Raw genomic sequence first — 18,874 nt, 5'->3', positions numbered from 1 at the left:
GTCAGCCCAATATCAGCCACCACAAACTTTGGCTTCTGGGTTCTCCATCTTTCGCTTGTTATGAACAGGCCAACATGGAATCTGTGCCCTCAAAAAGCTTTGCAGAATTGGAACAACCATCATTCACAGTTCTGCACTTCCCACCGCACATTTCATGTGTTCATTTGTTTATGAAATGGTTTGGCTAATTTGAATATGCTTTGCAGTTTTACTTTGTCTAAATCCATTCCATAGGATTCAGCAGGTTAAAAAAAAAGTCAAGTTTTGAGTGTTTAACTAGGATAGAATGTCTATGAGGATATTATACTTTGGACAAGGCTTGAGTAAGACTATTTATCTATTTATTTAGTTGATTTTTTTGTGTTTAATTATTTTATAATAGGTAAAATTTTGAGTAGGTGTTGAATGGGAAATTTAAATGTTTTAGTCCAGTTTAATTTATTAGGTTGCCCAAATGACTTATCATCTAAGAAAAAAAAAAAAAAAAAAAATATATATATATATATATATATATATATATATATATATATATATATATATATATATATATATTTATTTATTTATTTATTTATATATTTATTTATTTATATATATATATTTATTTATTTATTTTAATCGTGTATTACTATCCTGATTTCTGTTTCTGGGCGTTTACAAAATTATGCTTTAAAAGGGATCACTGGTAGATTAGTGATCAGTCATTTCCCATCCCCAAACTGGAATATATATGGTTTTGATGCTGCAGTGATTTTGATCAATTATGCTAACTTTTTTTTTCTTCTCATATATGAATATCATAAAAGTTAGATGAGCTGACCTAATTGGGTCGTGCAGCTCAAGAGAAGGAATTAGACATTTAGAAAAATTGTAATTAAAGGCTGGACCATATTCAGGTGAGCCAGTTCATATTGATTTAGGTTTGTCTTTATTATATGGAAATGTGATCTCACTCGGTGGTTGGGGAATAAGAATATGGATGTTGCTTGAGGGCATGTTATTCTGAAGACAGGATATCAGCTTTTATGAGATAGAGTTTGATTCAGTGTTAGCACGACCAAGTGAAATTCTTCAAGTCAAGCCCCCCTGTAAAAACATTTTCACAGGTCAATAATAAACTCACACCAGTCTGTTAAGACATACTCACACGCACACACAATTAATCATGTGGTCTGTCACATGCTTGTGCATTGGAGGCTGTGTAGCTACACTGAGGAACAAGGCAAAGGAGAAGGAGAAGAAAAGATGTGTTTCTAGTCCTGTGACTCCCCTCCTCCAGTCTTTTCCCCCCGCGTGTGCGTGGAGGAAATGTGAGCCATGCTGCTTTTATCAGCTTCATTGTTTGTGTTCCTCAGGGACGGTGCTTCCTGATGGCAGCCAGAATGCTCCACATGTTCCCATTCTGATGTCCTTACATACACAGCCACGCTGAAAAGCTTAAGAAATGTCTTGTATTTTTCTCTTTTTTTTCCATTTTCCTTTTAATTTGGCCTAAATATAGAGGTAGAGGGGGTGGATAAGAGTGTGAAAGCATGGAGGAATAGAATAAGAGCGCAATAGCACTCTAGAGAGAGTGAGTCAGTGCAGAACTGTTTTCAGACTCGTACAGGATGTATAAACAGGAACCGGATGCAAAGTCCACTGATGGATGTGAACTACCGCCACTGTTTAGTATCACATTCACAGACTCTAAAATCCCTCGAAACATTTTTTCCTTTAAGAGAAAAATAAACAAAAAATTAAAAGCTCTCTTGAAGGGAAAAGAACAATGGAAGTATCAGGTTGCTCAGTTTGGTTCTTTGTACTTGAGTTGTCAAACCAGCTCAATCCTCAAGGCAGACTAACTCTCGTGATGACATGGCTGTTAGTCAGACTCTGTTCTTCACAGATGTGTCGGTCCACCTGCTTGTAATGGGATGTTTACTATACGGCTTGGCACAGAAGCAACAATCTTAAGTAAACACTCACACAAAATTGTGTGTGAGAGTGAATGGAAAGCTAGCTAGTGGAAGTGAGCAGTGATTTGAGATCGGAGATAGGAGCGTGCAGTCGATAGTAATACCAAACATGTTTCATAGGTGAAATGTGTCTGGACTACAAATGTCCAACTACGCCCTGTGGGAGGACATCTGAATGCACATACTCATTTTGCCCTGGAGAAAAGTGTGTTGTTAGTTAGTTTGTTTTTCTTGCAGAATCAATTTAATATTAATTATGAGCAGTCCTCTCTGGCTTTGATAAAAAGGCATTCCTCGCCATGCCAGATGGCAATCAAAGCACTAATCAGATTGTGTGCTGGTGCAGGTATCTGTATGACATGGCACGATCCCTCTTTCATCAATTAACAATTGCAGATTGAGGGGAGTTTTATATTAACACAGCCCTGATCTCTAGGCGGTGATGAATTTTAAATAGAAGCTTATGTATGTGTATGTTTATGATGTATATACCATTCAAAGCGATTTTATGTATTTTTTTTAATATGTATATTTTGTCACAATTTAGTCAATGTTATACCAATCCAAATGACTGACTGCAGCAGAACACACACACAAAGATATTTTGAAGAGATTTTTGGTGAAAGTCATTGGGGTATAGAAATGAATGTTGATTACAAAATTGTTCTTTATGTAAAAACCACTTTTTTATGTTTTACAGTACTTATGGTATTAGCAGTTTCAGATAGACCTGACCCTGAACAAGTAAAAAAAAAAAAAAAAAAAAACTGTGGCTGGCTGCTTTTATATGTCATTAAAAAAATCTGCAATGGAAAGTAGTAGTCATTATCTGGACTATAAAAGTCTGCAAGTACTCTGTAAGAGAAATGGCATACTTTTTACCTGTTTATTATTTGTTTTATAATATTTGATTTCTAAATTTAGTAAAAATTGGTGGTAGTCACATTAAGTGTGTCTGTATTTACTATGTATTTTAACCAGGAGTTAAATCAAAATACACTTAAAACATCAAAAAAGATACTCAGCATCGGCACTGCAGTGTGAGATAATTCACTTTAAAAGTGTGTGCGTTTGTGTGGGAGAGAATGAGATTGAATTCTGCTGCTTGACTGGGAATCGCGCTGCATGTGTATAAGGAGAGTTCTATTTTTGTTACCATGACCTAGTATTTACAGTTGATTTCACCCTGCTGTGAATGTGCTTTCACTAATCTCTCTCTCTCTCCCTCCACAACAGATGACGGAAGGGCGGAGATGTCAGGTCCATCTCCTGGATGACAGGAAATTGGAGCTCCTAGTACAGGTAAGACAAAATACTTTTTTATTTACAACAATTCAGGACCAACATGGCCAAAAAAAATGTGATATAATAGGTTTTTAAGTGTTTTGGTGAGATAATTGGTTGTGTTTGACTCACCAGCACAATGTCCAGTATTAGTGCAGAGATATTAAAGTTGAATGACTTTTGAAATATACAGGTGTGAAGTTTTGGTCCATTTTTTTTTTTTGTCATAAAGGCCTCAGATTTCCTCTTGTTTGTCTGAGAGGGGAAATCCTCATTGTTCCTCTGAGACTTAATTAATGTCTTGTGGAAATAGTGGGCTCTTTATCAGTCTGTGTGCATGCATGAGTTTGAATGTTTGCTCTGTGTGTGCAAATGTAATATGATTCCTTCTTCATTGCCATTCTCCAATTTCACAGCCAAACAGACCTTGAGATCAGTTTGCCCTGACCTGAACTCTATCACATGTTTGTGCATGTGTCTCTCAAGTGCCTTTTAAACATCACTACCATAGTAGTCAATCTGGCAGGTTTAGGTTCCCGTAACGACACCAAACCAGCAGCCTCTCAAGTCACCCATACAGCAGTTCCCTCCTCTACAAAACACTCTATAAAACTTTTCTCAGGATGAGTTCAGTTTCCATAACAATCCTGACTGTCTCCCATGCCCTATCAACCCTCAGACCTCAATATAAACAGAAGTGTCTCCTCAGCACAGCTATGTTTCCTTAACACACACACTCATATGAACTTTCTCAGGAAATCTCTAATCATGAGGTAAACACTGCCTATGGCATCCCAGTCACTGAACACATGAAGAATTAAGATTTTATAATACTGTTCTATTCTCTTCTGTCTTGTTCTATTGTTATGTTGTATTCTATGGTTTTTTTCTCATTTCTCATATTCTATTTTTCCATTCTTATTTTCTGTTTGTTTTATTATTTATTTACTATTATAGTATTTCTATTTAATTCTATTTATTGTTGTATTTTAATTTTAATTTGTTTTATTAATTTTGTTATCTGCTTGTCACTTTTTAAATATTTCTATACAGCTTTCATTTATTTTTGTTTGTTTTAGTTTTATTAATTTTAGTATTTAAACATATTTTATTTCCGTTAGTTGCAAAGACAGTATCTCTAATCTTTAAGATATTTTTAAATAAAGTTGAATATATATATATTTTATAATTATATTTTGTTTCAGCTTATTTCAATTCTTTGAATTTTTTATGACATTCATTTGGTTCTTTTATGTCTTCTTTTTATGTTTTTGTTTTGTTTTGTTCTGCTCTTTCTGTTATATTTTCTTTACTGTTTTATTTCTATATTTAATTTCTGTTCTGACCTGCTGGATTCAGTTCTACTTGTCTCTCTCTCTCTTTCATGTTCTCTCGTTCTCTCATGGCTGTCAGGTGCGTTTAGGTGATCTGATTCCTCTAGACTCCAATCCAGTTAAACTCCATCATAGTTGGAGAAATTTAATTTCTCATCCTTCTCCATCTCTCATGTTCCACACACTTTCTTTCTGTCCTCTAAAATGCTGGTTGAGTTGATTGTGGTTGCAGTTTCGATCTGATAAACATAGAAATCTAGAAAGTAGAGGAGGCGAGAGAGTCCTTAACAATCAGGTTAGAGGATAACAGAGATGCTCACAAGTCTCTGAGCTAGAGTCCAAGTCAAGTCTCAAGTCTCTGAGCTCGAGTCTAAGTCAAGTCTCAAGTCTCTGAGCTAGAGTCCAAGTCAAGTCTCAAGTCTCTGAGCTCGATTCCAAGTCAAGTCTCAAGTCTCTGAGCTCGAGTCCAAGTCAAGTCTCAAGTCTCTGAGCTAGAGTCAAGTCTCAAGTCTCTTTATTATAGGTTATAATAATATGTCTCTGGTTATAATAAATGTTGCATCACGTACAGCGACCCATCCAAGCTGCTTAGAACACTGCATAGCTATATATAAGGAATTCAAAGCATGTAATATGTTATTATGACAACTCTATCTATTAGCATACAATATCAACTTTGATTTTGGTATATAATCAGTGTAAACAGGCTATTGCAACATGACAAAAACACCAAGAATGCTTTACTTTTAAGTTAATATCTGTATTTTGCATGTATGGATTCAGTAATGGCCTTCTGTCTGTCCTGGCTGTAGCTGCACACCTCTCATCTGGCTTAAGAATGAACAAAGCTACGCTGACTTATGTTATTCATACAATACCTACTCACAAATAAACATCAAAAACAAAGCCGGCTGCAATGAATTTCTGTGCAAAACAGCTTTTACTACAAACACTTCCACACAAGAACATTGGGTAACACTTTAGAATAAGGTTCCATTAGTTAATGTTAGTTAACTACTTTCGTTAACATGAACTAAGCAAGTACAATCCTTCTACAGCATTTATAAGTCTTAGTTCATGTTAATTTCAACATTTACTAAATGCATTATTTAAATCAAAAGTTGTGCTTGTTAACATTAGTTAATGCACTGTGAATTACCATGAACTAACAATGAATAACTGTATTTTCATTAACTAAAATTAACGAAGATGAATAAATACAGTAATAAATGTATTATTCATTGTTTGTTCATGTTAATTAATACATTAACTAACATTAACTAATGGAACCTTATTCTAAAGTGTTACCGAACATTGTTATCACACAAGAACATTTTGATAGAGAACCAAAAATATTTAAAGTAGATAAAATTAGAATAAATAAAATGGAAATGTCTACATACTATTACTACTGTAAACTTTGCAAATAGGACATCAGCCCTTTCAAGTCAATGAACAATAACAAAGTGGGCTGCAATGAATATCTGTGCAAAACGTCATGGCTCCGCTCCTACCCAATGACAGAGGCACGCAGGTTTTTTTCCACTGGAGTACTCACGTGAAGGATGCGTGCACAACTAATAACTAATATCATCACGCTATAAAGGGTTGGCCTGCGCTGGGTGCGCCCCTCCCCCTATAACTGTTCTATCTCGCGGAGGAGCTCATTTGTGTGCATCTGTGTGAAACACGCGCTCTGAAACACGCATAGGAATAAAGAGCAACAGAAAGAACGGCTCCCCTCCAGCCGTGACTCGGCTCCCATCGTTCATGTTTATGAGCCGTTCAAAAGAATCGGTTCGTTCGCGAACGACACAACTCTAACAGCGAGCTCATCTGACGTTTACTAAAAATAAACATTGTTCACGAGTCCCGGAGCTCGAGTCCGAGTCGAGTCTGAAGTCTTTCGAGGACGAGTCTCAAGTCGAGTCTGAAGTCACTGTTTGTGCGACTTAAGTCGCACTCGAGTCCGAGTCTCAAACTCGAGTCCCCATCTCTGGAGGATAAGAGAGAAGAAAAGAATATATTTCCAGAAAGAGATAGAAGAAAGAAGGGATAAGGCAGATGGGTAGTTACTGTGTTTCCTCACTCTCTCAGTTTATGATTTATTGAGCTCTTGCAGAAACGCTCATTATAAACGTTACGCATTAGTCCTACTTTAGTCATGAGTACTTAGATATATGTTCTTTTAACAGATTTTGCCCATTCTTTCTGCTTTCTTGACTTCACTTTTTTCTGCTTTCTCTCTTCCTCCATGTGCGGGGATGTTCTGGAGAAGGTTGTGTAGGCTAATCGTGCCTTTGAGAATTCTGCTGTTATTCCAAGTTTTTTTTTTACTGAATGTTCCTTGAGGAACAGCTCTTCCCTCTTTCCCTTATTTTGTGTTGATGTACCTAACAGGGTAATGCAGGGTAACTCCCTTCCATTCATGTGCATGTGAAAGATCGTGTACACAAATGTGTGTGTTGAATAGCTTGGCGAAAAGATGTTGGACCAAAAGGGATAATTGACAACTTGATAAAAATTTCAATGGAGGAAACTCTCAGTTTTGTATAGCCTTCATCTCTTTTTTAAGAAACTTAAAATACAAACTTTACGATGAGATGTTGTGAGGAAACACAAGTAGATAGTATTTTTACATTTAAAGTCACTAACAAATAAAATGTATTTGTCACTTTCTTCAAAATATGTCTGAACAGCACATTGAGGAAAGTTTATCCAGCAAGGCTTTAAAACACATGCAAATAATGTACTTTTGTCATTGCGAATAAGTGCAGTGTCCTGTGAGTGTAACCTTAAAATCCAATGTGAACACCCTTTAAGATGTGAATTACCTTACATATGCATTGGTGAAATCATTGTATGGTTTGGTTGTACTGATGGGTCTCCGTTGGATCCTTCTGTAGCCTCATTTATTTGCTTCCTCTTTACTTCTTTACTTCTACTTACTTCTACTTCTTCCTTGCCTCATTAGAGGCAGTGTACCATTCTGAAGGTTATCGTGGATGATCTTGTGGATGACACTGTGCGACTGGCAATAACTTTGTAAATGATTTTATATTCCCATTAGAGACTGAACATTGCTGATGTATATTTGCGTACAGTGCTGTTGAAAACATCTAGTTTGTAATGGCTTTAGTGGAGGTCAATTTTTGTGTTTCTCTTTTTATTTTTGTTCGCAGTAGTTTTGACATGACTTTTATTATAATAAGGTAGACAGTCTTACAATACAAGAGCTGTCAACAGATTTTTAGGATTTTTTTCCCAAGTTGTATAATCTTGCTCTGTTTTTCAGCTAACTGCTTGTTAGCATCTCCCACCTGTCTCTCCACAGCAGGCTGTAATTTTGTGAGTGAGGTTCGTTTAGCATGCATATTTTGTCATTTTCCATTTTTGAGGCAAAGCAGGTGTTGTTAGTAGGTGGTTCTCTGTTGTCCTAGCTCAGTCCTTTTATTTACAGTTTCTGTCAGGAGTTTGACAAGCATATTTGGTCTCTCTTGAAATATATAGACCTTTTGAGTTTGAGGTAGGGGTGGGCGATGTATCATACCACAATTTTTTTTTCTGGATTACTATTCTTTGTCATGTTGGTTTTTACTATTTTGCAAATTGTCGAGCAGTACAGCCAAACTAATTTCCATATTTTAAAAACAAAGACATAGAAGGTAACAAGTGGGCAAAGATAAAAATCTTTGTCATTATTTTATCGTTGTTATCGTAAGATTATAAATACACAGAATATACAAATAAAACAAAAAGTGCTTTATTTCCCAGGTACAGTAGGTGTATTTAGCTTGAGAATTCAAGAAATTTAAAGAACAAATATAAAAATAAAACACACTTCACTGTATCAATTATACATGGATTCTTATTGAAGCCACTGTATTAAAGTTCTTCTTTCAAAAGCAGTGTTTTTTTTTTTTATCTTTGTTTTATTGTTTTTATTAACATTTAAGGGATAGTTTACTCAAAAATGATTTAACTCACTTTAAAGTTGTTTTAAACCTGAATGAATTGCTTGCTTCTGTTGGACATAAAAGTTATTTTGAAGAATGTGGGTAACCAAACAGTCTCATCCATAATATGTTTTTTCCCTACGATCAAAGTCAGTGGGACCACCAACTTTTTGCTTGGTTTGAACTTCAGCAAGTTGTCTTCACCACATCTAGATGCCTAAATGCATTGAGTTGCTGCCATGTGATTGGCTGATTAGTAATTTATGTTACCAAGCAATCGAACAGGTGTGTACCTAATAATGCAGCCGTTGAGTGTGTATAACCATTTAACACCAAAAAAAATAAATGAAGATTGTTCAGTATATTTGAAATTTGACTATTTTATGCAATATTTGTGTGTGCTGTGTAATTTTATGCTTATTATGGCACCATTTGTGTGTTTGTGCTGTAAATGTTGGGCGTTTCTAATCGACTACTTGTAAAGTGACATATCTGAAGGTAACTTCCTGTGTAGACAGTAGGCAACAAGGCAGCTCACTTTGTTTTGGAACAGACCCATTGTTTCGAACAATTGCACTTCCTTCACAAATGTATTTACATTGACTCTGTGTCAGATTAAAAATGTAAATGTAAAAAACATCTGTTATATAATTACATCTTCAGATTTGAATTCTGTTATTTTACAGTGTACAGGCCGCTTTAGAGAAGGACACTATCTAGTCTGCATTCTTGATCAGATCAACATGTTTAACAAAAACCCTAGCGTTGCTTTATGCTGAAGTCATTGCGTGTGAAGAAAGCCGACTCACATCTCTCATCTTTGTGCTCTAGACCTGATGAGACCTGACGGCGTGTGTTCCATCCTGATCAGTCACCCACTGTATAATGATATTAAATCACAACAGTCCGGATATTCTTCCTCACAGCCACATCATATAGTTTTCCATGTGGAAACATATGTCTGTGATTTGCATCAACCTCAGTAAGTGTAATGGAAGAAAGGATATAACAGGCATCCTGCACTAAATCTGTTAAAACCATATTGATGGCTCTTAACGCACACTAACAGGATATTAATATTTCTTTATCCTATTATCTACAGATTTCAGAGACTATAAATACATTATGTAACAATGAAGTCTAGAGGCTAAACAGAGAGAGAATGAGTTGAAAGAGATCAAATATACTGCCATTCTTTAAGAAAATGAACATGGTTTGAGTTTTAGCCGGCAAAACTCCCAAAACACACATATACACCACCAGAAATGGGTCCAGATTGAAGATTGCGGTCATATTTAACCCACTTCCTCTTCTTACCACAGACAAACTTACAAACTCACTTTGGCTAATTGAGGAAGCAAGCTGTTTCACACCGCATTGCTTTGAATGATGAGATTAGATATGCAAGTTGATTGATGTGGTGTTGTGTTGCAGGTCTCACCTGAAGAACCAGAGATGAACAATCTCCCAATATCTACTGTTTCATTTGGGATTAAGCACAATTTTAATGCCATAAAAGATAAAAGAATATCTAAAACGAGAAAAGCTGGGTTTTTCAGATCAGACCTGAAGGGAGGGGTGGTGAATCAGAAAGGACCATAATTGCAGTCTCATTTTTTAAACTGCATGAGGTTGCTTTGCTTCTGACACAACAGATCTGTTCCAAAACCTAGTGGGTTGCCTCTTTTTCTGCTCTCTGCATAGGAGACTACCTTCTAAGGTGGCATCCTTGCTGAAAGAGATTATTTGAGACACTCAAGACTGGAGAAACAGGGAGAGTTTATCATTAACAAAATTTATTTAGCTAACACTGATGCAGAGTTTTTCATGAACCCCTGCTTACTGTTTTACTTTATTATTTGTTATCTGAGTGGGTAGCTCACTAGATTTTTCCACAACCAAGAACTACCTTAGTCCAAAACTTTATCTTGAAGACATGCATTACAATTTAAAATGTCACACTACATAACATAAGTAATTATGAACTTGTAATTCTACAGGCTGTAATTTACCTCTAGTTCATTTCTTTCTTTCTTTCTTTCTTTCTTTCTTTCTTTCTTTCTTTCTTTCCATAAGCTGAGGTTGTGGCAGTGATTGTGCTTTTGCTCCAGATTTTGCTGTGCTATTTTTAGGGTGTGTGGGTGGGTTGGCTCTATTAAAAAGAGTGATGTTGTTGTGTGTGTGTGTGTGTGTGTGTGTGTGTGTGTGGGTGTGCATGTTTGTTTATGTGTGTTTTTAATTTAAAATGGTCTGTGTAGAAACTAAAAAAGTAATTAGTGTTTTGAACACAGGCTCATGTTCACAATCCAAATGTATATCGAGTACATGTTTGTTTAAATTAGTAAGACTATTTTGATCTTTCTCAGACTTTATTAACATATAATTTAATCAATAGTAAGTTTGCACACATAAATACAGATAAAACTTATGAAAAACTACAACAACAACAAACAACAAAAACCTGGTAGAGCTTTGTACAAAGATATGTATGCATACACTCCCTAAACATACACTACTGTTAAAGATTAGAACATTAGTTTTCAACATTAATAACAATAAGAAATGTTTCTTGAGCACCAAATCAGCATATTAGAATGATTTCTGAAGAACACTTGAATAATGGCTGCTGAAAATTTGCCTTGCCATCAGAGGAATAAATTACTCAATAAATTAATACATTGTTGAGATTTAGATTTTAACCACAATTTTGATAATCTCTAATTAAAGGTGTAACAAAATGTTTCAGACATATGGGGGGAAAAAAGTTGGTAATCAAAACAGCAACAACAAAAAATCCAGACTAAAGTCTCTTAAATAACTACAATTAGAACAGTGGCAGAAACTAGCTGCTTTAAATGTTTAAATGTTTTTTGCTGTGAAAACCAGCATGTCCACCAAGTCCTTTTCCTGTCATCTTCCCTGTTTCTGTAGCCTACTCTCTGTCGTTGTGCCCGGTTCTGTTGTTGTGCTACATTTAAGCATGCTGCATTCTGATTGGTTCAGATAGCATACTATGGGAGGTCAGGGGCGCAGACAAAATCATGCTATAAAACAATTTGGCAATCATGCATGCTCAAATCCTGATTTTATTATGATATCAATTAATCACTAAGCCCTATTAAAAATATTTTAAAACAATTAAAATATATTAAAACAGAACATTTTGATCAAATAAATGTAGCCTTGGTGAACATAAGAACATTAACACTAATTCATTGTGAATATGACACAGACATCAAGAAGGCAAGGAAAGTTAAATGCTTTTTTCTCATTAATGGTGGTTGTGTGTGGATATATTGGTAGGATGGTAAGTTGTACAAAGCTGTCCCAGGACACCAGTGATTTCAGCTAGAGGCACACCAATGGTTTACCACACACTGGTTCTGACACACACTTTACACTGACTCACTTACACAAAAAGGGAAAGCCCAAAGTTTACAGAATCAGAGACATTTTGACTGGTGTGTCTCTCGGTTTTCAAGATTGCTCTGTACATCTTTGTATTGTTAAAAATAATGATTAATCCTTCTTAAAAGCAAATATCTCAGTTTCATGAGTATATTTCCGATACTGTTTGTGCAGCAAATCAAACTCTGTTCAAGATGCAACACGCACAGACTGCAGACAGACATAGTCGGCATTAAATTGCAGAGTCACTGCACTGCATCAATACTCATCAGAATACAACGCTCACAGCCTGCCAACTTGCTGACCTTGTGTGTGTGTGTGTGTGTGTGTATCTGGGTGTTTTGGCCTGTGTGTGTACATTCTGAACCAAAAGATCTCCATTGTGATGAAACCTGTTCCTCTTTCTTTCTGTCTCTTTCAGCCCAAGCTAATGGCAAAGGATCTTCTAGACTTGGTGGCGTCCCATTTTAACCTGAAGGAGAAGGAATATTTTGGAATCTCTTATGTAGATGAAACGTACGTATACCTAAGACATCCTATTAAATATTACGTCTGCCTGTAACCTATAAGAAAAGGTGTAATCATGAACAGTTCAGCTCTCTGACTGTGCCAGGACTGGATGAGTGAGCATGCTGTGATAATTCCACAGGGAGATGATTGCCTTCCCTCTTTCTCCCCTCTTCACTTTCTATGACAACCAGCTCTTCATTTAGTCCTACACAGTGTGACCTACTGCTGTGCGACATTTGTTAGATGTATCTTTGTGTGATTTCTTTCTCAAGAGAAATTTTCCGTCTGTTCTCATTGCTGGTGTGCTTGGTGGAATGTTTTATTTGTAGTTTCCAAAGACTTTGAAATGTTGTCAGGTGACCTTTGATCCACCCCGCTATACATCCCTCCCTACGAGAGGTTGACAGTTTGCATTTGCCAAGGACATCATGCAAATGAACAAAGGCATTTCGGTCTTTACTCATGTGCTTCACAAAATCAAAATAACATGTTAATAAATTATATAAATATTTATTAATATATATTTCTGTATTTTATCAAATGTATTAGGTAATATATGGTAGTATATCTATATATATATATATATATATATATATATATATATATATATATATATATATACACAGTAACAGTCATAAGTTTGATATCAGTAAGGCGTGTAATGTTTTTTTTTTAAAGAAGTCTTATGCTCATCAAGGCTGCATTTATTTGATTAAAAATACAGAAAAAACATGATCCTTAGAATTATCAATATCGGCAACAGTTGTCCTGCCAATTTTTTTTTTTTTTTTTCAAAATATAAATCTTTCCTAACGATATAAATCTCAAAATATTGCTATCACTTCTTAATTTAAAACATCCTTGCTGAATAAAAGTTTGAATTTCTTAAATTCTCTTATTTTTTACTTTTTATTCATCAAAGAATCCTGAAAAAAAGGATCACAGGTTCCAAAAAAATATTGAACAGCACAACGGTTTCCAGCACTGATAATAAATCAGCATATTAGAATGATTTCTGAAGGATTATGTAACACTAAAGACTGGAGTAATGATGCTGGAAATTCAGCTTTGCATCACATTTTACATGTTAATGTATATTAAAAAAACAACAACGTTATTTTACATCTTAATAATATTTCACAATATTAAATTTTTTTCTGTATTTTTGATCAAATACATACAGTATTGATGAGCATAAGAAACCCCTGTAAAAAAAAAAAAAACATTAAAAAACATTTATGTATGTATATATATATATATATATATATAAATATATATATATATATATATATATATATATATATATATATATATATATATATATATATAAAATGTCTTAAGTAGAAACTACTTTTGGATTTATAATTACCTTTTAAAGATTATATATCTGTGTGCAATCAAATATCAATGCAATACTTTCCTGGCTCATTTTCTACATTATGTTTTATGATGTTATGTGACGCTATGAATGAGAAAATAAGATTTTGCAAGGCATTTCCGGTAGCTGTTACAGATGCTGTCAGTCATTTCTCTTGGGATATGTTTTCAGGGGTCATTTCAGCTGGTTGCAGTTAGATCGTCGTGTTCTGGAGCATGAGTTTCCTAAGAAATCTGGACCCATTGTGCTTTACTTCTGCGTTAGGTAAGTACAGCTGCAGCACAAAAACAAAAACACCACAAAACCACAATAAACTTTTATAAATATAGATAGATACATACATATTTCTAATGTTATTATTGATAATATGACTAATATAAAATAAAATATATAATAAACCATACATCTAGAAGTTATATATGTCTATATAGAAAGAGAGGATAAACAGTGTTAAAAAAAAAAATATATTTATTTATTTATTTATTTTTTTTTTAACACTGTATCGGTCGAAATAATCTATTTTTCTTTTATGCCAAAAATCATTAAGATATTAAGTAAAGATCATGTTCAATGAAGATATTTTTTACATTTCCTACTTTAAATATATAAAAACGTAATTCTTGATTAGTAATATGCATAGCTAAGAACCACAATTTTTGGACAACTTTAAAGGCGATTTTCTCAGTATTTTGAAATTTTTGCACCTTCAGATTCCAGATTTTCAAATAGTTGTATCTCGGCCAAATATTGTCCAATCTTAATAAACCACACATCAATGGGAATCTTATTTAGTCAGCTTTCAGAAAAAAAATTACACTTAAGACTGGTTTTGTGGTCCAGGGTCATTTATATACATATATACAGAGCTCTGGCATGGAACGCTGATGACGCAGTCCGATAGGTCTAACTCAGTCTGATGTATTGACATCAATATCACATGGCACAGCTGGTTGGCTCTCTCCTGTATTGGTAGCAAATGAACTCACTGCTCAACATTCAAATATATTACTACAACTTGCCATAGTAGTGCAGCTTGCTTCATAAACCCTCCTCCTTCCCCAGCTCCACCTGTATAGATCTGCTATGAGGTGATTCATGTATGCTAGTGGGGTTATATCATGTATGTTATATTTGCAGCAGCTCACAGCAGCATGTTGTGGATGTATTGGCAGTAGCAAGTCTCTGCACTTGCTCTGCTGCTGCAGCATGTAGCAGATCTATTCTGCCAAGACCTAATACATTAACACTGTCATGTAGATTACCATGCCAATCCCTCAGAGAGTTGTCATGATAGAAATATATTTATATATATAACACTTCCAGCATGAATTAGTGCCAACACTTTGATCAGAGTGTTTTGGCGTTGAAGTTTTGTATTTATTTGTTTATTATTTCAAATTAGTGGGGTCAGTTAACCAATAAAACTCACTGGCAGTTACCGAAAAACAGCCAATCGCAATCTACTGTTCCTCTCATTAACACCCCCAGCATTTGAGCACCATGGCAACAGCAGAGTATTAATAAAACTGTTTTTGAATTGCAGAGCATGAGCAGATATCTGCTGGGAGGGTTGATTCGTTCAGATTTTAATTGCATCTGCTTCAAAATAAGACCGATACAAAGAGCAGCCTTTATATTTATTGCTTGTGTGTTTTTATGACTCTGTGTGCAAGAGAGTTTAAGTGGGGACATTTGTGTGCTTCCTCACAGTATTTTACTGTGTAAGTCGCACTCAACACACAGTCATACATCACCATGCTTGCTGTGGGTGGATGCTGGTTTATTGCTGTCAAGCTCAGCATTAAAATAGCCCAGCATTTTACCCATTTGTTGGGACACATGTGAATTGCTTTTCACTCTTTCAGTTCCACTTGCATCACTTTGCTTTTCTGGGTCACACACAGACACAAACACTTACGTGCATGCAAATTTTGCTCTAATAGCTGCATGCAGAGTTGCATTTCTTTTCCCTAAGCTATTGCACGTCAATGCAGTTTAAATTAGAGCAGAGGCCCGGTTTAAATTCATGCATGAGGTCCTGTGTGAATCGTTGTGTGCATGTGTGTGTTGTCCTTTCTGCTCGTGATTGGGCTATTGATTGGAGTGAGCTCAAGTCTTTGATGCGTGTAAGGCTTTGTCTCACTCACATCTTAAATTAAACCAGCTGTCAGTACATTTCTAATCACTTTAATCTCTCTCACTTTCACTCGTTTTCTGACTCGCATTTCTCTCGCTACTTTAACAGTCAGCCATGGATTTAAAGCATGTGTCTTTGTGTATCGTGTCATAGGGTTAATTTTATGTTCATTGTATGTCTCACTGTATGTTCAAGGTCATATTATCAGTTTACATACATCTTAACCTATATGTCTATGCATGTGTGTGTCTGTGTAACAGTCCATGTGATAATGTAACAGCCTCAGCCTTCAGCTGAAATGAAAAATGCCATGCTGAGAACGCTTATTTATGCTGATTTTGAGACAGTTACTTATTTATGTGTTTGTTTGTTGTTGAAGTTCCCGCTAACTCTAATCTGACTGCTAAATGAAGCTTGCAGAGTGGAAATGGTTTTCTTTTTGTGGGTTTTGAGATGGATGGAGACAGCAAGAGGATATAGCGTTTATTATGCCCTCTACTGATTGGTCTTTGAGTCTGCGTATTTAATACATTGTTTCTCTTAAACTATCTGAATGAACCCACTAAAGTGGATGGTAACTCATACTGAACAATTTTAAATCACATAGTCACAACTAAACAAACGTGTTTGGCTGTCTTAATCTGTAAATTGTGTATACTGTAATGTTTTTAAACTTTAGACATATTTTGATGTACTTTTTTTTTCTTCTACAGGTTCTACATAGAAAGCATCTCTTACCTTAAGGACAATGCCACAATAGAGTTGTTCTTTCTCAATGCAAAGTCCTGCATCTATAAGGTAAACAGTTGTCAATGTTCTATCACTAGAGGGCAGTATTAGCGTATACCCCATACATCCATTTGTTACTTCCGTCTATGACTATGGACAGGGTGCACATAATTTTTTCAGCCTGGTTCTCATAAGAGAACCTGGAGATTTGGTTACGTCCTCACACTGCATATAGCGTGACCCATTAAATATAACTATAAAAAATGAATTAATAATAGTTATAATATTATTGCACTTTATTTATTTCGTTTTTTTTTTTTAATAAAATTATAGTAAATTAACTAAATAATAGTGTGTGATAATATTATTAAAAATAAAAGTATTAAATACAAACACAATTATTTTATAGTAAACTTAAAAATAAAATGCTAATATTTACTACTACTTTAATTTTAAGTAGCTTTGGATAAAAGCATCTAAAAAGAAATAAATTAAAGCGTTTTCATCATATTCAAACTTAAAATCAGCAGGCTTTTATTTTGGTGGGTTGCCGCCAAGTAAGTATACGTGCTTCCGGATTTAGCACTGCTGCTGATTAAAGAGCGTCAGTCGATGAATGTCACAGTTTTGCATTGTGCTTTGAAAATGGCATGGGATAAACTAGATGTATACTTCCAGGTTGAAAATAAAACTTATATAGTACAGTTTATGGTAATTGTGTATTAACAGCTGTCAACCATGTCGGTACGCAAATGTGCTGTCAGAACATATTTATATAACGCATTTTTTATTTTGGTCGCGCATGCGGACCTCCACACTCCTGACTATGGAGCACCTTATCAAATTCCACGTTACAGATTTCTCTAGAAAAAGACATAATGGCAGTGCTGATTCACTGATGGTACTGTAAGAATGTGCAGAATACCAAGCTCTTCACTAGCACATATATTAACATATATTACATTTATACATATATTACATTATACATACTATGATTCACAAAAGTGCCGACAGACGATAGTATTGTGTATTTGACGATAGTCAAAGATATCTAGACGTACATCAACGTACATCGTCTGCAGATATAAGGAATTTCATTGCACTTTAACAAGAAATCTGAATGGCTTATATATGTGCAATATTTTAAAGAGCACTTATGTTAGAATGCATCTCATTTTGTTTCTGTAGCGGTGCGTCGAGCTCGTCATGAGGTGCGCGGTCCGGAGCGATGTATGACTGATCCATCAGTTCAATTGAACCTTAGTCCAAATTTATCTTACCTGTTTTGAATAATTAATACTTAATGTGTTTTATGTCCAATATACAGTATTGTTCAAAATAATAGCAGTACAATGTGACTAACCAGAATAATCAAGGTTTTTCGTATTTTTTTTATTGCTACGTGGCAAACAAGTTACCAGTAGGTTCAGTAGATTCTCAGAAAACAAATGAGACCCAGCATTCATGATATGCACGCTCTTAAGGCTGTGCAATTGGGCAATTAGTTGAATTAGTTGAAAGGGGTGTGTTCAAAAAAATAGCAGTGTGGCATTCAATCACTGAGGTCATCAATTTTGTGAAGAAACAGGTGTGAATCAGGTGGCCCCTATTTAAGGATGAAGCCAACACTTGTTGAACATGCATTTGAAAGCTGAGGAAAATGGGTCGTTCAAGACATTGTTCAGAAGAACAGCGTACTTTGATTAAAAAGTTGATTAGAGAGGGGAAAACCTATAAAGAGGTGCAAAAAATGATAGGCTGTTCAGCTAAAATGATCTCCAATGCCTTAAAATGGAGAGCAAAACCAGAGAGACGTGGAAGAAAGCGGAAGACAACCATCAAAATGGATAGAAGAATAACCAGAATGGCAAAGGCTCAGCCAATGATCACCTCCAGGATGATCAAAGACAGTCTGGAGTTACCTGTAAGTACTGTGACAGTTAGAAGACGTCTGTGTGAAGCTAATCTATTTTCAAGAATCCCCCGCAAAGTCCCTCTGTTAAAGAAAAGGCATGTGCAGAAGAGGTTACAATTTGCCAAAGAACACATCAACTGGCCTAAAGAGAAATGGAGGAACATTTTGTGGACTGATGAGAGTAAAATTGTTCTTTTTGGGTCCAAGGGCCACAGGCAGTTTGTGAGACGACCCCCAAACTCTGAATTCAAGCCACAGTACACAGTGA

General features: G+C 35.3%; 1 protein-coding gene across 13 annotated transcripts in view; it reads left to right on the top strand.

Moving 5' to 3' along the window:
• LOC127934042 (FERM domain-containing protein 4A) overlaps positions 1 to 18,874 on the top strand; it is a 170,133-nt gene that overhangs the window by 126,353 nt on the left and 24,906 nt on the right. For all 13 annotated transcript variants that reach the window (XM_052531229.1, XM_052531230.1, XM_052531228.1 and 10 more), the window contains exons 2-5: positions 3,192 to 3,257; positions 12,359 to 12,453; positions 13,997 to 14,089; positions 16,676 to 16,760. In XM_052531229.1, the coding sequence (XP_052387189.1) occupies positions 3,192 to 3,257; positions 12,359 to 12,453; positions 13,997 to 14,089; positions 16,676 to 16,760 (339 nt within the window). The remainder of the gene's footprint in view (positions 1 to 3,191; positions 3,258 to 12,358; positions 12,454 to 13,996; positions 14,090 to 16,675; positions 16,761 to 18,874) is intronic.

Source organism: Carassius gibelio, chromosome A18 (genome assembly GCF_023724105.1).
Source record: "Carassius gibelio isolate Cgi1373 ecotype wild population from Czech Republic chromosome A18, carGib1.2-hapl.c, whole genome shotgun sequence".
Taxonomy (NCBI): Eukaryota; Metazoa; Chordata; class Actinopteri; order Cypriniformes; family Cyprinidae; genus Carassius; species Carassius gibelio.
The sequence above is the reverse complement of the archived record's forward strand: the minus strand, read 5'-3'. Positions and strand labels throughout refer to the sequence as shown.